The sequence below is a fragment of the Castor canadensis genome, chromosome 11 (assembly GCF_047511655.1).
Source record: "Castor canadensis chromosome 11, mCasCan1.hap1v2, whole genome shotgun sequence".
NCBI classification, from domain to species: domain Eukaryota; kingdom Metazoa; phylum Chordata; class Mammalia; order Rodentia; family Castoridae; genus Castor; species Castor canadensis.
In genome coordinates, this window is record NC_133396.1 from 134,924,395 (window position 1) to 134,950,635 (window position 26,241).

Consider the following 26,241-nt stretch of genomic DNA (forward strand, 5'->3'; position numbering starts at 1 on the left):
TATGTTGAACCACCCCTGCATCCCTGGGATGAAGCCTACCGGTCGTGGTGAATAATCTTTTTGATGTGTTGTTGAATTCGGTTTGCCATTATTTTGTTGAGGATTTTTGCATCAATGTTCATTAAGGAGATTGGCCTATAGTTCTCCTTTTTGGAGGTGTCTTTGCCTGGTTATGGCTTCATAAAAGGTGTTTGGCAGTTTTCCTTCCCTTTCTATTTCGTGGAACAGTTTAAGGAGGGTAGGTATGAGTTCTTCTTTAAAGGTCTGATAGAATTCAGCAGAGAATCCATCAGGTCCTAGACTTTTCTTTTTGGGGAGACTCTTGATTGCTGCTTCAATTTCATTTTGTGTTATAGATCTATTCAGGTGATTAATTTTCTCTTGGTTTAGTTTTGGATGATCATATGTATCTAGAAATCTGTCCATTTCTTTAAGATTTTCAAATTTATTTGAATATAGGTTCTCAAAGTAATCTCTGATGATTTCCTGGACTTCCATGGAGTTTGTTGTTATCTCCCCTTTTGCATTCCTGATTCTACTAATTTGGGTTTTTTTCTCTCCTCATTTTAGTCAGGTTTGCCAGGGGTCTATCGATCTTGTTAATTTTTTAAAGAACCAACTTTTTGTTTCATTAATTGTTTGAATGGTTTTTTTGGTTTCTATTTCGTTGATTTCAGCTCTTATTTTTATTATTTCTCTCTTTCTATTTGTTTTGGGATTTGCTTGTTCTTGTTTTTCTAGGAGTTTGAGATGTATCATTAGGTCATTGCTTTGGGATTTTTTCAGTCTTTTTAATATATGCACTCATGGCTATAAACTTTATATCCTCTTTTATTTCATCGATGATCCATTGTTCATTAAGTAATGAGTTATTTAGTTTCCAGTTGTTTGCATGTTTTTTTCTTTATTTTTATTGTTGAGTTCTAGTTTTATTGCATTGTGATCAGATAGTATGCACGGTATAATTTCAATTTTCTTATATTTGCTGAGGCTTGCTTTGTGCCCTAGGATATGATCTATTTTGAAGAAGGTTCCATGGGCTGCTGAGAAGATTGTATATTGTGTAGAAGTTGGATGAAATGTTCTGTAGACTTCAAGTAGGTCCATTTGATCTATTGTATATTTTAGATCTTGGATTTCTTTATTGATTTTTTGCTTGGATGACATATCTATTGATGATAATGGGGTGTTAAAGTCTCCCACAATGACTGTGTTGGCGTTAATATATGCTTTTAGGTCTTTCAGGGTATGTTTGATGAAATTGGGTGCGTTGACATTGGGTGCGTACAGATTGATGATTATTATTTCCTTTTGGTCTATTTCTCCTTTTATTAGTATGGAATGTCCTTCTTTATCTCGTTTGATCAATGTAGGTTTGAAGTCTGCTTTGTCAGAGATAAGTATTGCTACTCCTGCCTGTTTTCAGGGGCGATTGGCTTGGTAACTCTTCTTCCAGCCTTTCATCTGAAGCCTATGCTTATGAAATACATATTTTAGAAAATAATTAATAGTCAACTTGATCCTGAAACATTCGTTATCTCACGTAGTTCTTTTTTTGTGTTTGTGTGGTGGCAACAACTTAGCAATTTCAAGTGTACAAAACAGTACCATTAACCATGCAACAGCTACCCTGTCTGAGATGGAAATACCTTTGCCTTTTAACCTAATATGACATTGGCTATTGTTGTTCAAAAACTTATTTGCTCATAGACAAAGAATTCAAACTTATTTGATTCCAAGTGCAATGCTCCTTCAAATCAAGTACAGGACAACATTTTTTCCATTTTCCAGCTTGATATTGCATTGTTGAGAAGTGCTAGGTTTGTGCTATATTTTAACTTTTTCAGAATGCTTGGTTCAGAGGTACCATTTTCTAATTTAGCTGACAAAAATGCCCTGTGCAAAAGATATATAATTAGTGATATTCCCGGACATCGTAATCTTCCCACAACTCCACTCTTACACTATTCATTCCTTTCCATATCATAACTCAATTTTCTGTCTTTCTGTTTCGCTTATTAAATCACTTGATACTATCTAAGCACCCTCCTTGTACATCATCAAGAGTTACAACATAGTCTTGTGACATAGTCTCTTCAAAGTGTGGTCCAAAGACCAGTTTCATTTCACAAAGTTTTGCCAGCAAATATAGCAATTGGGAGTGGGCATTTAGGACCACTGAGAGCAATTTCACTTTCCCATGACATTAAACTGTATCATCACTCCTTAGAAAGCATACCAACTAATTTGGGCCCTATCAAAATCATAGTCAATTCATATTATATTTACCTGTCACATGCAGTAGAACTACAATGGTTTGGAAATTAGAAAAGAAATGAGCATTATTTTTCATAACAAATGGCTTGAGAATTAGACTATTCTCTAACAGGTTGTGCATAGATTACCAGTGCCTCAGTTCCCTTTCTTCTATTTTGGCCTCTGTAAGCAACCTGAACTCTGCGGTCTGTCATTTCACTCTGTCAACATCACATCAGTATTCCATGCACCGCCATTGTTCCCACTTAAAAACAAGCAAATACAGAGTTAAGCAAATTTCTATACACCTATATTCTCTTTTCCTACACCTGACTGAGGAAGAAAAAAATCACACATGGGCTGAGACTCATGTTACTATAAATTCATGCTTGGGCAGTTCAAGGAGGCTCTTAACATTGTGGATTTTTTTCCCTTATCAAGTAACTCTCTTACTCTTGCAGTTAACACTTCACATTGTATGTCACTTTCTAGTTTTTAGAGATATAGGAAGGCATACTTAAAAATTTCTTCAAATTTTACAACTGTGTTTTCCAAATGTTCCTTTGTTTTCATGTATCACTTCCTTATTTTTTCCTTTCCTAATTATACCCAGTCAGCAACCTTGTAGTATTTTTCTCCTTAAGCTTCAAATCTATTTCTTTGTTAATTTATTTCCATAAACACTTAAATATCTTCCTCCATCTCTCTAATTTTATTTTCTAAAACATTACCTCTGCAGACTTGCTTCACCTTTCTACTAGTTTATCCTCAATTATCCTTAAAATCCTCGTTTAAGCCTCATTTCATTAATGATGCATTTCTTTATTCTCCCAGGACAGGAAAAATGTACCTTTATATCCTCTTTGAGCATCTGTAATATTTATTTCCTTTTTAACATTTACACAGTATGTATTTGCTGCTAATAAATCTCTCAGAGATCTTTCAAAATCTCTTTGAACCCGCCACTCAAATTATTTTACTCCAGCTACATTTTTTTGTGGTTGAAAAGGAATGAAATTGATTTCAAGGGCAAACAGGGCTGCATTTCTCCAAAACTTTCCATTATATGATGAGTGTTTTGGGAACTTAGTGGTTGTATTTTCTCAATCGTCAGTTCAATTTAATGGTTGCTGTTGTCATTTGTCCATCTGGTAAGAAGTAATAACTCCAAAAGTAGTTTCAGGAGAGGAAAAACTGCTCAACATTGTTAACTAGTTTAAGTGCTTGACTAACCAATTTAAAAGTTTTATAGCTTTGTTAAAGTTCTTTGTAGGAAGTTCAAATTTAGATGGGTCATAGACAGACTTAAACAAGTTACTTTATAACTCTATTTGATTACTCATTTGAAAACTATTCAACAGAAAAGGGAGCTTTTTGAAGCTTTTAAAAATGAGTATTTACCTACATGCACTTGCCACATTTAGCATAAAGCTGAAATGTTGCTTGATATTATGTTATTAATAAGAAGCTTCAACAACTATATTTTGTAATTGTATAAGCTAGTAAGGAAAGGATACTTCTGGTTAGAGCTCAAATAAATTGGAATTCTGAGGATAGTAATGTTTTGAAACATATTAAGACTGGTATGTTTTATTAAGAAGTAAAAGAGAAAGAAAGAGTAATGAAATTAAAACTGTTTTCTCTAGGATGCCAGAAATTTGACTCTTCTTTTGAGCACTCAATTAGTATGATTCGGTCAAAAAATTATAGCAATAAAATAAATAAGCAATTAGAAAAAGATAAACATGTCCTTTTGTTACAGTGTTACTGAAATGAAATACATTTGTTTTACAGAATATTGCTAATCTCATATTCAGTTGGATTCTGTATATTTAACAAGAATTCTTATGTTTAGATCTTGTGAAACTAAATGACTTTTAAAGGTTGACTTAAGTGTATTTTTAGCCATTTATTGGTTCACTGCATCACAATCCTTGAATTAGCAAAAATCTCTGATGTGTGTGCATTCACATTCTTTCTGACATACACACAGACATACAGATTGGTTATCAATTAAGGCAATAGGATCAAAATGAAAATCACTAGATTACATGATTTCTGTTCTTGTATAAGAAAAAGAGGCAATTTTCACAGCAATCAACCCACTCATGCTTATAAACAGAATCCAGTAAGCAAAGGATAAGTGAAGGATTTTAAACCACAATTTATCAAATTGGTAATAAACTTTTTCCCTTTAAGGCAAAATGAGTATGGCTAATTTTTTTTTAAATTGACCTGGTTTATGTTTCTGTTTCCTAAAGGATAGTTGATTTCTTTAAATCAAAACCTAGGATTGGATTGGTTCAGTTTCACTGTTTACTGCTTCCCAAAGAACTGTTACCTAGCAACAGCATGGAGAAAGCTTCTAGCACTTCAAATCATAGAGAATTCAGAAAATACTGATGTAAGCATTCAAAAGCATATTCTAACTTATTAAAACATGAATATCAATTTTATTTTCCATAAAACAAAGTGAACTTAAAATAGTTATAATTTATTTCTATAAATTTATAATTTAAACTGTAATCTTTAAAGCTTTCAAATTTAATGATCAAAATAACAATACAAAGAAACTAAGAATCTCACACAGTGCCCCCTAGTAAAGGTCATATCCTTCCAAAGCTCCTCCCCATTTACTGAGGTAGTTGTTAACAACTTGCCCATTCTTACTGTGTTGATTAGTATAACTTAATTGTATAGTGGTATAATTTATTTGTATAATCTAATTAATTGTATAAATTAATTATATAATTATTTAATTTCTATCACTATAACATATACTGAAATAATTATCTTATAAAAAGTAAAAGATTGTTTTGGCCAATTGTTTTAGGTTTAAGTCGATGATTGGCTGACTATTTTGCCGTAAGTGAATAGTATATCTTGGTGGGAGCACATGGTAGAGCAAAACACTCACCTCATAGCCAGGAAGCAAAAAAGAAAGTGGAAGAGACCAGGGTCCTATAGTCCACTACATGGGTAAATTCTCAGTTAAAGACCTCGCTATAATACCCTAAAGTCACACTTCTTAAAGGTTCCACCACATTACAATAGTGCCAGGCTGGGACCAAGCCTTTAACACGTAGGCCTTTGGCAACCATCAAAGATCCAGATTACAACCCTTTTCAGATTATTTTCTCTGCTTATTCAGGCACACATTTAGGTAGACAAATGAATATTCATACGGAATTCAGCAAGTTTACAGCAGTGACTTGTTTCATTGTATAGCAATGAAAATGTGCTACATTGTTTTACCACTTCCATTTATAAAATACACTGTTGGCATTGTTTCAAGATAGCTTATTGAAATCCATCTTTTAATTTGTATTAAGATATGACTGTGGTGATACATAGTACTTGCTTCAAATTCAAATTTGCGTTTTACACTTATGGTCTCCTTTTTCCTTACATGGTTAGTGCCATTGCTAATCATATTTTAGAAATAAAGTAAGTTAGGCTCACAACAATCAGGAAATTTGCCTGTGACCTGGCACACTCAGCTGTGACACTACTCCTTCTCAGTTTCTCATGCCCTCCCTGTAGCAATAAGTTAGAAAGATCTTCATCAAAATAAAACCCAAAAACCATTAAAAGGATAAGACGGTAATGCAAGATGAAATGCATGTAATTTTGGAACAGGAAATGTTTTTTCAATGAAAAATTTTTGAAGATATTTTATTTTGATCATAAGTTATTTTTGTTTGCAAAATCAAAGCTGGGCTTTTGCCATGTGTATGGTATCACCATCAAGAAGGAAGAACTTGGGAAAAGTGATTTTTTCTAAAAAGAAAAATTAAGGCAGCAGTTGCATATTTCTGCCATATCTAATGGGACATATCCTAGTTATGTGCCGACATGTATCTAAATAAAAGCTGGAAAACATAGTTTTTACCACAGAAGTTAGAGATCCATTTAAATGTGTTAGAGGGAAGGCTGAGGTGAAAATAAGAGGATTGCTAAAAGGAAGAGAGAATGGATACTGGAGGAGGTAGAAGTTTCATCCACAGTTCAATATTTACTCTCCCAAGAATCTATGCATCTTTTAAAAAATTTATTGAAGATCCTTATCCACTCCCTATAACATTCTAAAGCCTCATTAAAAACTACCTGCAGCTCAAATTGAGGATATCTGGATAATACAGTCAGATCTAGAAGTGGTTCCTAGTAATTTGCAAATATAAATATTAATACACTTGCTAGCTGACCCCACTATGACCACCCCATATGGACATACACAGTAGAACAAGACAACTGTAACAACATGCTGGTTTCTTGGAAAACAGAAGAATGGGAAACCCACAGCATTCCTTGGCTTATAGCAAGTTATGTGACAGATGCATTGAGAGACCGCCGCCCCCAAAGCAGTGTAGTAAGTTTCTTTAGTAAACTCGAATTCCTTGTTCTGTATTTTCTGTAGCCAGTACTAACACTGAGTTTGTAGTGGATTTCATTAGTCCTTTCTCTGTGTCTATAGCTATGCTTGAAGTTCTTTTCTAAGAGCTGTCTTAAAACTGTCTTATTTAGTGCTCTTTATGGTCCCCTCTTTTGAATGCAATGGAGGCTACATCAGAGTTATCTAAAACAACAGGTATGGGTGGTCAGAGAGCACAGCACATTGATCTGATCCTCACCACAGACCAGGCTTTATTGCTCTGCTTGAGCAGTCTTAAAGGGAGACCTCCAATGAAGGCTCTGAAAGAAAGTGTCATCTTTTGCTATAAGGTTACAGTCACTTTTTCAACTCTGCAGAGTCCAGGTTTTGGACTCTTGATTAGATATCTGATTGCAAGCAAGCAAACCCCTGGTGACGAGAATTCTCTCTGTGTTTGCAAAATGGTTGACTCTAGCCTTGATCATCTCTTGGTATGTACCCAAGTGAAGTCAGCTAGGTGATGTCTGTCCACATTAATATTCCTGCCTTCTTGACCTCTTCTTCTGGACATGTCAATGTGGTTTCTGCATACAGAGAGGAAAATGAACAGTTGGGGAAGATAGTAGGAATAATGTTTCAATATCATACACTTCTATAATTCCTCAATTTTATATGACATAGTCTTCTATTTTTAATTTAAAAAGCATTTAATAAAAATGGCATTTTATAATTTGAAATGTCTCAAAAAGGAAATTTAAGTATGTGTGCTTGTGTCACTTCCTCACTTCTGTTTGGTCTTAATGCTGATGTTCTCCCCATCCATGAAAATGACTCCCTGAAAACCTTAGACTCATGTTTCTGTAATTTCCCTTTTCTGGGTATTTTTGCCAACCATTGTATCTTAACAACCTCTTCTAGAGTCATACCCTAAATCATGTCATTACCAATAAATGGGAGCCCTCTTTTATCTCCAGTTCTACCATCTCCCTCTCTGATCAGCACCTCCAATCTTTCTAGTTCATAAGCTCCAACGCAGTACAACTTCCTTTTAACCATATTGGTATCTACAATTCATTGATCCTACCAAATTTTCACTGTACTTCAGCAACCATTTTCCCTTCTTAGTGTGTTTGAGTTCCACAGCACCCTATTATAATCCATGCCTTCCATTCACCCTTGGTTACTTGACCCTGTCTCCCTTAGTTGTACTTCTTTGTTGGAAGTCAGATTTAGTTAAATCTACTTCCTTGTCTTCTTGGCATTAACTTTCATGCATTTCAATGAGGCTAATAGAAATAAAATAAATAAGTAAAAGGTTATCTCTAACCTCTAGTTTCCAACCTTCTCCCTAATCATCATTTACATTTATTTCACTAGAAAACAGAGCCATAGGAAGGTAAATATGACTTTTGTAACCTTCCATGCACACATCTACTCATCTACTTCTCATTCTACATGTATACCCTTGTGTTTCCTGTAACATAGGTATACAATTTTAATGGCAATATGACTGAGAAGATACCTGAGGATGGTAGTTGGTTGTCTTAGAAAGATACCCAAATCCTGATTTTCTATAGGTGACATTTGCAGATTTTGAAATATATCCTGTATGTTTTAGGACTTGTGAAAAGTTATGAATCCATATGGCAGATTAAGAAGCACTATGCAGTAGGAATACTGGTGGTAATGGAAATATCTGTAGCTAGTAGCCACAGTTTTTACTAAGCTCTTAAAATGTGGCTAGAGTGAATTTGTATTTGTATTCAATGTTAATTCATTAAAAAGCTGAATTATGATTTGTGGCTACTATGCTGTACAGTGTCATTTTAGAAGGGTAACAGATTGAATACAATGAGTTGGAAAATAAGAAGACAAATCAGGAAGCATTTACATTAGGCCACATGAGAGACTATGAGTGTGAATAATGTCCCGCCCCCCATTAGCAAGAATTCTCAAATCTGAAAAACTCTGAAAAGTGAAAATATTTTTGTCTTCTTTTTGGAGGTAAAATAGGAACTGTCTTGAAACTGTTTAGTTTCAATCCCTGCACTGGGCCCTCATGTAAGAGTTTAATCTTTTTTTTCCACTTACTGTAAATATTCATTCACCTACATGAGAAAAAATAGTGCTTTTAAGATAAGATTATTCCAAGGATATATTTCATACTTTCTGGTAGATGACACATATTGCCTTCCTAATAATACCTCAATCTGATATCTGCCCATTGAGAATTATGGATAGGGATTGGAAATTTTTCCTAAGTAGTGACAATAGAAAAGGGCAGGGGAGAGGACATTAATGCTAAAATATGCTTGTCTGTAATATGACAGTGGGAAATGAAGGACGAGGTAGCATGAAAGAATATTTTTGCATTTTTTGTTTATTTAATTTTCTCTGTGTATGGTGCTGAGGATCAAACCCAGGGCCTTGCACATGCTAGATGAGCACTCCATCACTGAGCTACATCCCCACCTTGTCTATGTTCAGTGTTTTAAATTCATTCTAGGGACTAGTGGTTAGTATGAAAAAAGTCCCTAGAGGAGGGATGTATTTAGACATAAATGGAGAAGACTATGATACAATCAATTTTGTTTTGCAGACTGCACTTTAAATCTCTGTAATATGTGCTAATCAATATTATTATCCACTTGAATATTCTATCGTCACCGTTTCTCTTTGCCTGACATCCATAGAGATTAAGTAGATTTCTTTTTAATGAAAGGAGTAGTGATTTTTACTTGTTATCTATCAAGAATTTCATAACAACTATATTTTTAACTTAATTTACCTAAGATGGTGGATTTTATTCTCTCTTTAATGCCTCCTTTTTTTCCAATAAATAGTTCAGAGCACTTTCTTCACAGTTTTGGAATGAAATTCACACTAAATAGAACTATCCACACACATTAAAATTAGCATAATATTCTAATTGTAGTATGAAGGAGAAGGGACATATTTGATATTAAAAAGAACATTTTTGAGCTGGGTGCAAGTAACCCATGCCTGGAATCCTAGGTACTTAGAAGCTGGGATCAGGAGGATCTCAGTTCTAGGACAGCTTGGGGGAAAAATTTTGTGAGATTCCCTCTCAAGGCAAAAACGCTGGGTGTGGTGGCACGTGCCTCTCCCCAAGTGACTATGGAAAATTTAAAATAGGAGGATCCCTGACCAGGCTAGCCTAGGCAAAAAGCAAGACCCTATCTCCAAAATAACCACAGCAAAAAGTGCTAGAGGTGTGGTTCAAATGGTAGCAAGCTTACCTAGTAAGTGCTAAGTCCTAAGTTCAAACTCCCTGTACTTAATGCCAAAAAAAGCACATTTCTCAATATATAAATCCTCAAGGATGATTATCCATGAACATACAATGGAAAAGAGAGATACTGGCACCAAAAGTTGTTCAAGAAATAGATGCTGATATTGGTAATAAACAGTAACCAAAGATCTTAAATTTATATGTCACATAAAGAATAAAATAAGCTTTCATTTAGACAGCAATTAATTTAGACAGTTTATGACCATCTAAAACAGTAGATAATATCCTTTGTATTACCACCACTAATGGTAGAATATGCACTTTTAGCTAGAAGAGTTGATGAATGGTGCAAAACCTTTCCCTAACTGAGGAAAAAGAACGTATGCAGTACAAAAATAGTTACCTGAAATATATTAGTCTTTTCTTTTCTTCTAGTTTCCAATGATTGTATTAGCTGAGTATAAGTATCAATTAGTATAGTTTTTGAAAAAAATAGTGCAATGCAATTTTCCTGCAACCATTACTTTCCAAATTCAGATGCATATGTTCACTAAGGAAAAGGGAAGGGAAGGAACCCAATATCTTTCTTTTAACTATTATAGGAAAACACATTACAATATTTACAAAGTATCACATGAACACCACATTTTTTCACTTTCTCCTACTGGAAGAAGTTTGAGTTGTACATTATAATAAGGGGCGTTAATAACTACATGTGGTATTGCATATATGGTAATCAACCTTTCAATTTTTTTATTACACATTGGTTTTTTTAAAATTCTGCCTTCTGTTATAATAAATGTACATATTTTTCTCAGATCATGTGTTCCAATTCTTAGATTGAAATATATGGGTTCTCTATGTATTGGTATCATATGAATTTAAAGTAATAGCATTTTGTATTTAACAGCTTTGTTATTTTATTTTCACAGATGAGGTATACACACAAAAAATTATTTTGAGAAATATTGAAATTATAGTTTAAATACACTGTTCTTTTGCAAATATTCCATACACTTCTCTGCATTCAAAATTGGATTTTGAGTCTGCTTGTCTTCCTGCAAAGAATTAAATATCATATCTATTTACTTTAAAATTTTTCTTTAAAGATCATTATATATTATAATTATTCATAAGCAGAGGTGTGTGTGCACACACACAGGTACAAGCATGTATGTGTGTGTGGCAGAGAAGGAGGAAATAGAGTGAGTCGGGTGGGAGAGAAGATGGGGAGGAGGAGAAGAAGAGGGAGAAAGGGAGGGAGAGAAAATGTTTATTAGGAGATCCTTGATATTTTTGAGAGGTTTTACCTAAATTGTATGGTGTTTATGTTCATTTATAGATCTGTCTCACTGACAACTTCATTATTCTGTTCTGTACTCTAGCTAAAACTACTAATTTCTGCCTAAGAATATATATTTTTCTCAAAACTTTAATAGTGTCTTTATTTCCAATACCACCCACAATTGCTTACTTGGGAAGGGAAGTTTTTGTTTCTGTTTTGAAAATTTAACAATATTTATTCACTTCTCTAAAAATTATTTCTGTGAAAAATCAAATGACTGAAATCTTGGGTCCTCATTCCCATATGACAATAATACATTTGGGCTCAGGAGCATGGTCTTTATGATACCTGCAGATGTCCTGCACCTCCACCATGCTATCTTCTATGCACATTCTGTTGTTTGTATGACATTAAATTTTAGTTAACATTTATTATCTTTCCTGGTTGGGCCCTCTCATATTTGAGTCCGTGGCCCTTGAAAGTTAAAATACACTTTATATTTCAATTTATAGTGGCTTTATTTTTGTTGATTAATGCTATGGTTTTCTTAGTATAAAATCTGTTATTTCTATGTTAAGCAAACGTTGTCTTCCTCATCTTTTAATAATTATGAAGACTGATGCTGTGTAGCTATGATTTTAGAAAATCAACACTATTGTATTTCATACCATAGAATGAAAGTAGACTTTATAAATTTTTTCATGTATCTTCCAGATTGCATCCCAAATCTAGCTGCAGCTCAGCTCCTGTATAGCTGAGGCACGAGAAAATTCTACATTTTACGCAAAGTTGCCAGTTTCTTTAAAGATAGAATTAGGATTAGACCCTTGTGCTTCCCCCAGTCCAGTCATGTAATTCATTGTCTCGTACTTGTGAAACAATATTTCCTGAAGATAGAATCGCACATGTAAAAACATCTATAAAGCAATTATGTTTACACTGAGACTTTTGTAATTTTATTTATTATGCTTTTAAATATTCAAGAATACTACTGTCCCAAGGTAAATTATTCTAATTTACCTATTTTATTTCAAACAGATCATGTTGTTTGTGAAGAAGAGTTTAAGTACGCCATGCTAGCTTTAAACTGTATATGCCCAGCAACATCTACACTAATTACACTACTGGTTCATACCTCTAGAGGGCAGTAAGTATGTTTTTTCTTTAAGATAACTTATTTTAACTGAAAAACATAAGATCAATAATGTGTTGTAAAAGTACAGAAGCTTAGATGTAAAGTTAGGTGTGTACCTATGTTTGCATTTTGTGTCAGTTAGTGTCACCTGGTATATACAGATGTGTTAGGGAGGTCTAATATGTAGGACCTTGACAGTGATTTGTCATCCTTTTTCAATAATCATGAGGTGATTTTCTCATATCATAGATTCTAAGTGTGTACATTATTTGTTAGGCCTGGACTTAGGGCATGGTTTCTACATTCAAGATGACTGCTTATGCAGCACATAAAATTTTATCACGGGGATTCTGACAGTCACTAGTATAAGATCTCAAAATCAGGATTTTTTAAATTCTCCTGGAATAAGTTTTTACCTTAGTAAAGCTTTATTCACACAAATTGTTTTTAAAATTACAGTGGAATAATGTTTTTTTAAATAGTTGTGTAAAATTAGTTAAGGTAGTAGAAATCACTTTTATATGCAAAGTGGATGAGTTATTTCAAGGTAGATGGGTGAAAGCCATGCTATCAGAACGTTCTTTTGTTCTTTCTTGATTTTGATGGAGTTTCCTAAAATACAGAAGTTGCTTTGGGGGCTGCAGGTGTGCCCCAAGTGTTAGAGCACCTGCCCAACAATGGCAAAACACTGAGTTCAAACTCTAGTATTGCCAAAAACAAGCAAACAAAATAAATAAAAAAAAGAGTTGTTTTTAACTTGGATTATCATAGAAAATTTGGGGAGTGAACATAGTCACTGCTCTTATTTAAGGAGACAAGTGTTGCTGTGCATTTTATACCTTTTCATATTCCTAACGTGATATTTCCAACAAAATGTTGATATTCTAAGTACATACTACTGTGAAGTTGTGGTTATGATTGTTTAAATTAAGAAAGTGAATTGATAGTGATTTAAGTGGAGTGCCAAGACAAATCCAGGACTAGTAATATTCTTTCTCAGGATTTATACTAGGAGGAGTAAGTTGCTAATATAAAAATAGTAAATGACCAGTGGCATTTTCAAGTAGATTTTACTATCTTCCCTCTAATTGCATTTTCAAGTAGATTTTACTATTTTCCCTCTAATTGCTTTTCTGTTCTGTTGAGATGGTAAAGATTCCCTGGGAATAATTTTCTTGAGTTCTCTATAGAAATATTTCTCTTCTGTACATTCTAAGTGTAGAGTCTGTGCAATGGAATGGATGTAACAAGAGCATGAATGAAATGGATTCTTTGGAAAAAGTACACAGCATTTTCATGCAGTTAAATAAAGCACTACAAAATCATTTCACACCAACTAACTGAAGAGTCAGGGAGCTCATCACAAGTGTTCACTATTTTTCCATATATCTTTGTTATTGGATCAATCAACTATAATGATGAAAATGTAGTCCAATTTCATGTTGTACATGCAAACAATAAAACAAAGTCCATTGATATTATTTAAGGGAGCTCATTACTCAGACAAAAGTTAAATTATCTGTGTGACACTTGGTAAATATTATTTATTGACAGACAACATTGCCTGGTTAAAAAAGATTATACCTAATATAAATTAAGAAAGAACTTTACATCCTTAGGGAAAGATGTTTCCCAATATAGTCCAAAGAGCTTTTCCATATTAAAAGTGATGCTGAAGTCATTGTCATCAACCTATTTAAGGATTTTCTTTCAATAAGATTAATCTGTGAAGTTATTTCCCAACTATGTCACAGTAAATTCTGCAGGCCACCAAACTTTCTCTGTAGAAGCTTGAGTTTTGATATATATACTATGCAATTCACGGAGCAAAATCTACAATTTATTACATTTTATTGTAGTTACAGATATATTCAACCTTTATCGGTATTTAATACCATAAAGAAACCTAGCTATTAGCAGTCATACCCCCCCCCAAAATCATTTCAGCCCTGAGCAGCCACCAGTCTCCTTCTATTTCTATAGATTTGCCCATTACAGACATTTAAATAAATGGAAACACATGTGTTGTTTTTTTGGTCTGGTTTCTTCACTTGACGTGATATTTCCAAAGTTCAGCCATATTATCAAATGCATCACTACTTCATTCCTTTTCACAAACAATTATTAGTTTCCATTCATCAGTTGCTGATTTTTTAGGTTGGTTCTAACACTGAAGGATGATATTTGCATTCATATAAAGGTTTCTGGATGCTGGATCATGTGGTTACTCCCTTTATCCTTGTTTAGAATGTGTTAGAGTATTTTCCAGACAGAATGAAACATTTTTACTTTTATCAGATTTCCAACTTCCTCACATCTCCACCAATATTTACTGTCTTCTGTTCTGGTCATGACCCTCCTAGTGGATGTGAAGTGATGTCTCACTGTTTCCTTGATTTGCATTCACTGATAGCTAAAAATATTGAACATTATTTTATTTGTTTATAAAACCTGATTTGGATACTCTGCTCATTTGTTATTTTGTCTTTGATTATTGAGTTATGAATTAGTTATATCTTACAAATACAAATACTTTTTCAGATATTTACCATCACTTGAATACATATAATCATCCAATAGAAACCCATTTAATTTAGCATTTCTAATGTATTGAACCAAGTATCTTGTGTGATAATTTTTGTCAAATTCTTTTATGCATTATTTGAATAATCAAGATTGCTTATTAACAGACTATGTTTGCAATTTTACCCTTGAGCATCAGAAGAAATTAACAATCTCAAGTATATTGATTTAATAATAACAGAACAAATTTCACTGCTCAATTAAGTAGTATAATGAGAAAATACTGAATAGTCTAGGAATTGCCTTATGCAAACCTTATAAAACCATTAATTGAAAATTAAGTTGTATAATAATGTTATAAATTCTCCATTCACAAAGACAAAGAATATTTTACCATTTCACTGTGTTGTAAATGAGGTGATTTTTATCAATAGTAATAGATATTTTCTTCTATTCTAGTTGAGACAAACTGATAAAAAGACCAGACTTTAGACTCAACAAGCACAGAAATAAATACAATCTAAAACCTAAAATAGTCACATTAGAAAAAAACATTTTTAAGTAAAGCAATTATTAGAGTGTAATTATTTAAAGAAAATAATCAATATGAGTTTTGAAACAAATAAAATGGACAAGCACATGAGTACTTGGATACCAAAATGTCAGCCATGCTGGTGACAGACCTGACTTAAGCAACAGTAATAGTAGGGTTCCTGATTCTGTCTTGGAGTCAAACAGATTTGCCACTCAATCACTTTCATTCTTTCTTAGTTCTCCCCGTCTTCTAAAATGTGGAAATGGGGACACACTAAGACAAATATTAAGGGTGAACTGTCTACCTCTGGAATTTTCATAAGAGAAATAAAGTTTGCATGTGTAATATGTATGTAAATACATGCGCATTTTTTCAACTCTACCTTGTATTTTGGAGTCTCCAGCATCGTTGCTAGTGCCCTAACATGGCTTTTAAGGCTAATACTCTTATGCTCTTACATTATCTTTTCCTAAATGTTTCCATGTTAATTTCAGTTGGTGTATAAGTCATAATATCACTTGCAGATGACTTCCAGTAACTGTGTTCCTTTTATTCATGGGGAGTTTATCCTGTATTTCAAAGCTTCACAAGTTTTCCCCTCATATCTGAGATGTCGTTTGCATTTAGAGTCCTCAGTATTCTTGCCATTGGTATAGTTTACTGATAATTAAATTAGCATTTTGATTATTTTGACAACTATTTTTAAAAGATAAGTATAAACCTATTCTTTATATTAAATTATTGTCGATTACTGAACATGGATCATGATGATTTAACAAGGAATGTCAAATTACCAGGCTGACACATAGGTATTCTACTGATCCTCTTGGTGACATATTTTCTCTATTAAAATTAAAAAATGTTAGCAATTCATATTCTTCTTTCTTTCTTTTTGAAATGCCAGGTATTGAGCTTTGTACAAGTTAGGCAAATGCTGTACCAATGAGGTACATACCCTGTTTGTATTTGTTTTCATAAAACAATTTAATCATTATTATTTTTAGAAGCATATAATTGTTGCATGAAGGGTACATTGTGACATTTACATCTATGCTTACAGTAGATCTTAATTGTATTCACCCCTCCATGTTTTCCCTCACCTCTTTTGACTCCTCATTATTATTATTTAAGATGGAATATTTTTGCCTCAGTGATAATTACTGAGAAAGAAAAAAACTGATAAGAAAAATACAGCAAAGTTGAAATTTGTAGGACTTGGTGACTGATTACATTAATTTAGACAAAAGTGGATGAAAGAACAAAACATTCTCATACTCAGAGTCTGGAAACTAAGAAATAATAAAATACATAGTTCGGCAGAAGGAAAAGTGAGTTTGCTACTGGATACATTTGCTTTCTAATTCAGGGATAACTGACAGTGGGAATTGCTGTCATTCTTGTCTCCTGTGGAAGGACTGTGCTTTCCAGTCCTATAGAGATGAAAGCAGAAATAGTGGGAATTTGGGGGAAATGGCAACTTAAGTCTTCTCCTTGGGATTTTGTTACTTTTGGGTACATGGTGGAAGAACAGTATAGAAAATTATATACATACATATAAACCATATTTTTTATTATACAATATGCTTGTTTTGTTTCGGAAAGGTAACACATTAAGGTTCAAGTGGCTGGGACTGAATTTCACTGGTAAAGCACTTGCCTAGCATGCACAAGGCTCTGGTTTTGAAAACAGCACCACAGAAAATAGTAATAATGTAAACATGGAGCTACAGATATACTCAGCATTTCCTCATTGAAACAGTGCCGAGTTTGTGAAATAGATTTGCACTCTCTTTTAATGACCAGCAATATTATTTCTTATGTAAAACATAGTACCAGGTCATGTGGGGTTTTCATGACATTTTAATGATAACAGCTATTACTTATCATGAGATATTAATGGATAGTTCAGAACACAGGAGTGATAAGACTTGGCTCATAAGAGAAACAAACACTTTGGCTACTTGGTAGAACAAAAGCAGAGCCCCAGTTAAAAGAATATTGGAATAATTCAAACTAGAGAATTTGGTGTGAGTTTGATATAAAATGCTCAGATTCTAGAAATATTTTGAAGGTGTTATCAAGACTTGTTTACTGATGGATGTGGGGTAGAAGAGAAAGAAGAGTTTTGGATAACTGCATTTTTTGGACTGAGCGTCCAGAAGAAGAATTGCGATTTAGCATAATAACAAAGAACAGGATGGAGAGTTTTTATTTTTAACATTTTAAATTAAAACTTAAGTTATTAAACTCCCCACACTTTGATCAGTATTGCGATGTGATAGTGAAAGAGGAATCTGCAATGAAAATATAAATAAAGTTGCAAATTTGGCTGCCATCAGCACATACATAACATTTAAAGCCATAAAACTGGATGAAGTCAAGTCAAGTATTGAGGATTATGTAGCCATGCCCAGATAGAGCATATGCTCTTCTGTCATGGACTCTATGAATCTGTATCAGTCAGATTCTACACATTAAAATTGATCTTCTAATTTGTTGTCAAACTTGACAGGCTGGAAAGAAGCAAGACTAATGCTTTAAAGACAAAGTGGAAACTCAAAACCATATGCCTTACACATATATTCCACATCTAAATTAGAGTATTTCTGGGTCTGTATAAAAAATGTGGCCATTATCACAACAATATAACAATAAATGCTTACAACTTTATTAAGATATGTTTGGAATAATCATATTAATGAGAAAACAGATAATAAATACCCACAAACAATAATGATTAGTGATGACATATGTCTTCTTCATGGGCAATTTTCTAAGTCACTGTCTTAATTATTATAGAAATTAGGATTAAATATGCTTTGAAGTAGGTGACTCATGTGCCTGGAATCCTGGACCTTTCTATTCTCAAGTGATATATCATTCAGCCACAGAGGATTTTTATGAAGGAAATCTAAACTGAGTTATAGGAATTATGAAACATTTTGTCTCCTTTAAAGACATATGTTTTTAGCAATCACTTAAAAGTTTCTGAGGAAGACATAAATTATAAAATGTCTTTAAAGAAGAGAAAATTATTTAGGTGAACTTAAATGAGATGAAATTATCTGAAAATGTAGTAGAAAATAAAAACTAAAAAGATAAGTAGCATAGAAAAAAATGGCTAACATATAACTGTAAGCAAGTAATAGTTACTAGTAGATTCCAGTAATGATAACACATTTTTTACAACAATATATGAAAATAATTTTATTTTCATTTTTTATAATTTAGTAAGTTTGTTTCTCAGGTGTATTTATTTCATGAGAAGTCTTTCATTAACTTAAACCAAGTATATAATTTTCAGCAATGAGATCAAGCAGCATATCTGAATGCTGCAATGCCATTTTTTGAAAGAAAACTTAACTTACAAATACTGAATATTATATTCCATTTATTGTTTTCAAATAATGGTGTCTTTGAAATTGGAGAACAATTAGAATACCTCATTTATAGTTTTCCCTTAACTTTCAAAGTTTCATTATACCTCTAACCAAATTAAAAATACTTGTAATGTTATAGAGAAATGTCTATGTTCAACTTTCTATCATAAGCATTTAAACTTAAATGAATTTTAAGCTTTCTCAAATTATTATTTCACAAGAGGTTGCATAATAGTTTTTGCAAAATCTCCAACACAGTAGAAAGACATTAAGCCAAAATGTCATGTAACTAATTTATGTGGTATACAAATTTGGGTTCTGCAATTTTATACAATTGCCAAATTTGTGTTCCAAGATAGAATTAATATTTTTGGATGGCTGTTAATGCCTTTTCTGGAAAATAAAATTACATACTCAAGGAAGACTGAGAAATAGTAGATTAAACATGGTTTTTAATTGCTTTTTTCTTTTCATTTAAACTAATCTTAGACTTGTGAAAGAGTTCCAAAATAGTCCAGAAAGTTGTCACATGCCCCTTTATGTAGCTTCTCGTAGTTTTTATACTTTTATAATCATAGTGCAATTATCAGAATGATTACTTAATATTGATATGATACTATTGACTAAGTAATCAATTTTTTTTAATTTCTCCATTTTTTTGTATTTTCTGACCCACAGCCCTAGCCAATGTTCTATACTATCTTTAGTTATATCTCCTTAGCCTCTCCAATCTTTGTGGGTGAGATTTGAGTCAGTATGAATTCATGATATTTTATGCACATATACAAATAGAAAGATATAGAAATATAGGTGTAGATCTGTGTGTGACTTTAAAAATATGTTGCATGGAATTCCTGAATGTGTCTCTGAGAGAACCTAGAAGCAATGACATCTGACCAGTATTGAACACACTTAATGATAAGATCTTGATAGAAAATATCATTGTTCAATAGAAAGGAACCAGGGATCCTCCAAGTATTGGTTGATACCAAGGCTGTCATGGGAAAAATATAACATACACTTAGAAAGTTTTCTCAGGTGCAAGAAAAGAAGACCTTGCTCAGCATGATGTGGGGCTTGTCAAAACAACACAAGAACCAACCTGAAAGAATTCCTAATAGGCTAAGATAAAACTACTTTAGGCACAAAATAAGTAGTGGTAACATTAGATTTTAACCCATAAGAAAAAACATTATCAGTATGAATTGATAAACAACTTAAAGAATGAATAAATAGGGAAGGAGTAATAGATCTTTCTTACTGAATACTTCCAGTTGTCGGCTGGGTGCAGTATCTCATGGCTCAAATTCCAGCTACTCAGTAGGTGGAGATAGGGAGGATCACAGCTTGAAGCTAGTCCAGGCAAAAAGTTAGTGACACTCTCACTTCAGTCAATAAGTCGGGTGTGGTGATGTATGTCTGTCTTTCCAGCTACACAGGAAGCATAGGTAGGAAAAGCCCACTCCCAGGCCAGTCCAGGGCAAAAAAGTAGACCCTGCCTGAAAAATAACTAAAGCAAAAAGGCAGGGGGTTATGGTTCAAGTGGTGGAGTACTTGCCTGGCTAGTGTGAGGTCCTGAGTTCATACCCAAGTACCACAATAAAAAAAAAAAAAGAATTTCAATTAACAATGTAGAAGGATAGAGATAAATATGAAGTTACCCTTAGAAAAACACCATGGTAGTTATTGTGATTTCCATATTGGGTGCTAATATTGGTGAAAGTCTGAAAAGAACCAGAATAGTTGCATAACCATGGCATACCTCCTCAAGATATTTAATAACCATGTAGGTGAAAATTGTGATTTGCAGTGGAGAACCTGATGACCAACACCTTAAATAAGAGACCAAGGTAAATAAATAAATCACATTATGTAACACTAAGGAAACAGCATAGTTTTTTTGATGTTCCTGTCAACATTTTCTGATCATTATAAAACATCAGTCACACACATAATGAAAGCATCATACAGAAAAAGTGACTGATACCCTCTTCAAATGTGAAGGTCGTGAAAGACAAGGAAAGACTGAGGGTCTACATTTTTATTTTTAAAAATTTTATTCAGCTTAATTTAAGGAAGCGTTAAATATTTTAGCTAGGATTTTGACTGGTATACTTCTCCCAGAAAAATCCTTAGGAATATATATATTTGTGGAAAAAAGATGAAAGCAAAAAGGATAAACCTCTCAGACAGAACTCTAAGTTTCTGGAGCCATTGAGCAGAATGGTTCTCTGACCATTAGGCCTAGGACCTCAGATAAAGAGCTGTGAGTCTCTTGTGTCCACTATCCCCAAATATCCACAAAGTCTATAAATTTAAACACTTGGTGAGAGAAAAGGGGAAAAAAATCTATTATGATTGCCACCAGAAAAAGGAACAAGAAAAATCACTGGGGAGGGAAGGAAGGAAGGAGGTACAAACAGAAAATGAGGGACTTTTTCTCTCTTGAATCCTTAGTTCCTCACAGAGAACCCAGGGAATCAGCTGTCATGTGGGTGGAAGAGAAAGTTTCTCAAAAGTAATAGGGATTATAATTACCATCCTGACTGCCAGAAAGGAAAGGGAGAAAAGGGTGGGAGAGCATGTTCAAACCGGCTATCTTTAGCTTCGTTGAAAGTTTCACACTCAAAAACTGTGACAGAGGACTATATTTTGTAATCTGGCAAATCTAGTTCAGTCACCCTCCTCTGTAGGTGGATAAAATAGAGACCCAGTAAGGACAAGAGGCATTTTGACTTCCCTTTAGAGCAAAACACAGATGCACAGTTTAAAGTTCTGATTGCTATAAATCAGCTAATTGTCATGTGGAGAATGAAAGTTGAACTTCGATGTAAGACTTTCAAATCTGAACCGCTATTTCCACTAATAGATTTTTGCATGGTTTTCAGTGACTTCCATCAAATTTGAAATTATTAACAGGCTTCTTTTTTATTAGCAGAGAGTAGTTGTATGGGAGAATACATTGTGACATTTACGTATCTGCTTACAACATTTCTTAATCAGATTCACCCCCTCCATTTTTCTCCCTCATTCCTTCTCCCCTCTTCTTAGAGTAATGTCAACAGGTTTCATTGTTTTATTTTCATGCATGAATACAAAAGACATCCACTATATTTTCCCTGCTTCACCTTTTCCTTATGCCATTCCCCCTCCCACTAGTACCCACCTCTGGCCAGGGCGTGCTTTACCTTCCTGTCCTTGATCCTTTTAAGTGTAACTGATAGTTAAAGGAGGTTTTGCCTTGCTATTTCAGGCACATGCATTCAGTGCCTGAAATAGCAGATTAACCCCTCTATTACTTACTCTTTCTCTATTGCCCTGCTCCCCTATCATTCAGAAGCTTATGGTGCATGGCATTGTATCATCTTCGTACACAGACGCAGTGTTTCAGTATTTTTCATACTCTTAACGTTCTCTTTCCCTCTCCTGCCTCCTCATAGTCCCCTTAGACAGACTCACTAATATAATCATGTTCTTCCTCCCTCCGTGGGTGTGTGTGTGTTTATGCATAAATTGATATTATAGATCTAGCTTTCACATAAGAAGGAAAACATGTGACCTTTGAGCTTTTGAGCCTGGCTGACTTTGCTTAATATGATGTTCTCCAGCTCCATCCATTTACCATCAAACAACATAATTTCATTCTTCTTTATGACTGAATAATACTCCTTTGTAAAAATACACCACATTTTCCTAATCCATTCATCAGTTGTAGGACACCTGGCTGCAAGAAACATGGTATGCAAGTATCTCTATTGTATTCCAACTTACATTCCTTCAAGTACATGCCCAGGACTAGTATCAACTGGATCATATGGTAGTTCTGTTTTTAGTTTTTAAGTAACCTCCAAACTGATTATACTAATTTACATTCCTACCAACAGTGTATCATTGTTCCTTTTTCCTACGTGCTCACCAGCATTCGTTGTTGTGTTATTGGTGATAGCCATTCTTACTGAAATGAGGGGAAATCTGAATTTGCTTTGATATGCATTTTTATGGCCAAGGATATTGAGTATGTCTTCACATGGTTATTGACTATTTGTATTTCTTCTTCTGAGAATTGTCTCTTCAGTTCATTTGCCTACTTATCCAGTAGGTTGCTGATTCTTTGAGGGGTTAGTTTTATGAGAGTCCTGTATATTCTTGCTGTTAATTCCTTGTCAGAAATACAGCTGGCAAAGATTTTCTCCCATTCTGAAGGCTATCTGTTCAATCAAATAACTGTTTCCTTTGCTGTGCAGAAGCCCTTCCGTTTCATGCTGTCCCATAGGTCAGTCCTTTCTCTTAACTCCTAAGCTATTGGAGTTCTATTCATAAAAATTAACATGCATTTTTTCCAACCCCCTTCCCATCTTCCTATGCCTAATACCCATACAAGTAACAAGCTTGCTTCCAAGCAGAAAGATGGGATTGTCCTTACAAAAGAGCATGACTGGCTGGATAATAGCTCCATGTTTCCTTTTAGTCTCATTCACTTCACAAGTAGATAGTTTAGCTGTCTACTGTTCAACAGATGACAATACATGATGTCACCCTGTGGTCAGCTTCTAGTGGAGTCTGAAGCCCAGTGCCTAACAGTTGTTCTGAAGGCACACATAACCTCTCAGGACTTTCTTGTGAACCAACCCATTGGGATCCATCTGTATCTTCATCACCTCTGATAGACTTTCCAGTTATAGCAGTCATGTCTCTTTAGGTGAGCATTAATGAACAGTACACTTAGTTTGTGTGCCAAACTTATCTTCCTCTGTGTGTGTGTGTGTGTGTGTGTGTGTGTGTGTGTGTGTGTGTGTCATTTGGTTGTCTCAAATAGCTCTTTTCTCTTGCTCCATGCCAAAATATAGGCTGCTTTTCAGCTAACTGTAGCCTGGGAAGTGTTGTGGAACTTTCTGATGCTCAGGCTTCCAAATTACACGAAAAGGGCCTTTTTGTGCTTCCAAGCTATATCCTTTCCTTCCTTTCTATCATAGGGTGTGAGTTTCACTGCATCCAGAAATTGCACCGCAGTTCACACTTGTTCTTCTAAAACTCTCCCACCTTTCATCACTCTGCAATAAACTCTGTGGATTTCCTTGGTCTGAGTATTAGTGTGCTAAGGTTGCCACAAAAAAGTACCACTGAAACAACAGAAATCTATTTTCTCACAGGTCTGTAAATAGAAATCCTAGATCCATGTACAATTTCTCCTGAGACTTCTCTCCTTGGCTTGCAGATGGCACCATGGTCGCTTCATTATCAGATGGCATTTCCTCTGTGCGCCCACATCCCTGGTGTCTTTTATGTGTCCACTTTCATCTTCCTTTGAGGAAACGTGTCAGATTGAATCAGAGCTCACTCTCATGATCTCATTTTAACTCAGTCATTTCTGTAGAGGCTCCATCTCCAAAAGCAATCACATGCTGAGTTGCTAGGGGTCAGAGCACCTGAATTGTGAGGGCTCAATTCAGACACAATGCCTGCAGAGGTGAGGAAAAACCTGGGTTCCACTGGAACCCATCTACAAAGTGTTTTTGTTTTCATGATGTATATACTTCTGCTGGCTCCACAGAAACCTGCTTCTTTGATCTTGGAAATTAAAAATGATGATATTGTCTGCATATTCCTGGTGTCCTTTCTTCATTTCTTCTAAAGCAAAAACAAAAACCAAAGCAACAAACTACTACAAGACTGGAAACAGGAATGGAAGTAATCACAAGACAGGGAAATGATGTACTCTTACCTTTCATTTATATAAAGCTAATGTGGACTAAAAACTTGCCCAGAAAGACATTTTATTATGTCTATCTAAAACTATATGTGACTGAGAAATCTTTTCCTTATTAAAAGATCAACCAGACCAGTGTTCTACTAAGCATATTTTGAGAAATTTGTGTACAGCTCCAGACTGGAAGTCCTCTGCTTGAGCAACCTTTGATAGCACAGCACCCCCACTCAAAAACGATTTCCATTTTATTTCTTTCAGACTTTCTATGCTCTAGTCTACTTTATTTTTATATCCTTATCTCCCTTGGTTCTCTTATATATAGCATGTTCTACAAATAACATTATCCTAAATATACTTCATAGTTTCCACCTTCTATGTCTTTTTTTAATGTGGTTCCCTCTGCTTTGAATTCATTGCTTTGCCTTCCTAGAATACTTTGTCATATCAAAAATTCAATCTCCTTATGAATATTCTAAGCTTCTCCATTTAATGTGATTTCTTCTTTCTATAAACTTGCATAGAATTTTATTATATTCTTCCAGGGCAAGTGTTGTGATCTTTTTTATGTAGCTATTTTTTTCCTACTTAATAGGTTATAATTTAATTCAAGGTACACAAGATGTCTCATACATTTTTATGATTCTATAACTTTTTCACAACATAGATGGTCAATAAGCATTAGTTAAATAAGTAAAATAAAGGATGTATTAAAGATGATTCTTGGAATCCCATGACACAAAATATTTATGAAATATAGTATTTGTTTGCTCTCCGTCATGACACCCTATTGAAATACTGAGACACAAAAAAGGCTCCTAGATTTCATCAGTGAAAACAAAGTAGAAGGGAGGGGAGAAATTTCAAGGAATTTCCGGGAGATGAAAAGTTAATAAAGGAATGTTTTCTGATGAAACCCACAGCCAAGAATATGGCTGGAGAGTGGTGCAGTAGGACAAGATGTCAGCCCCCAGCAAGGCTGTAGGAAGCAAGATTGCTAACAGATGAGAACAAAGAAAGAGTAATTACATTTCTGTTTGCAAAGCAAGCAGTCTCCCTTCTTCCTTGAGCCATGACATTACTTCCTTATAGTTTACATCTAGTCAAAACTATCACCAGGAAAAAACAAAAAAGGGATTTTTTCTAAAAGAGTTTTTAAAAAGTGCCTGAAGTATAAACTAGTAGATAATTTGAAGTTTAAGTTCAACCCTCTCTAATCAGCTGTTTGGGAGACCTTAGACTAAACACCCTGATGCCTTCCTGCTCACTGTAAGGTGAAGCCAGCTGTCTAACAAATCATATCTACAGAGAAAGAATCCCTTCAATATCTCTAAGTCTCATGCTCAGAATTTTGAAATATGACTTGTTATTTGCTGAATGCCAGCATACAAGATGAAATGAGAGAAATACATCCAGCTAGAAGGACAGTAGCTCTGTCTATTTGTACTGGAATTGTTTGGGGCCCACAGGGGGGATTTAGACTTTTTTTTCACTTTTCATTAGTAAATAATATTCTTTTTTAATTGTTTTGTTCTGCTGGGTGGGGGTACATTGTAGCATTTTCAAAGATTCTTACAATGTATTCACCCCCTCCATTTCTCTCCTTCATCCCCCCTCCCCCAATTCCTGGAACAGGTTCAACAGGTATCATTCTTGCATTCACATACATGTGTATACATTATTTGTAGTGAAAATAATTTTCCTTAAGCAGTCAAGATTATAACATTTGAAAGGAGAGAATTGGATTCTTTGGAAATGAAAACAAAGGCAAATTAAAACAGATTCAAAAGTAGAGAAG

General features: G+C 34.2%; 1 protein-coding gene across 8 annotated transcripts in view; it reads left to right on the top strand.

Annotated features, from left to right (window-relative positions):
* The window catches only part of Kcnt2 (potassium sodium-activated channel subfamily T member 2), a 363,205-nt gene that overhangs the window by 204,320 nt on the left and 132,644 nt on the right, over window positions 1–26,241 (top strand). For all 8 annotated transcript variants that reach the window (XM_074048756.1, XM_074048753.1, XM_074048759.1 and 5 more), the window contains one exon: window positions 12,205–12,313. In XM_074048756.1, the coding sequence (XP_073904857.1) occupies window positions 12,205–12,313 (109 nt within the window). The remainder of the gene's footprint in view (window positions 1–12,204; window positions 12,314–26,241) is intronic.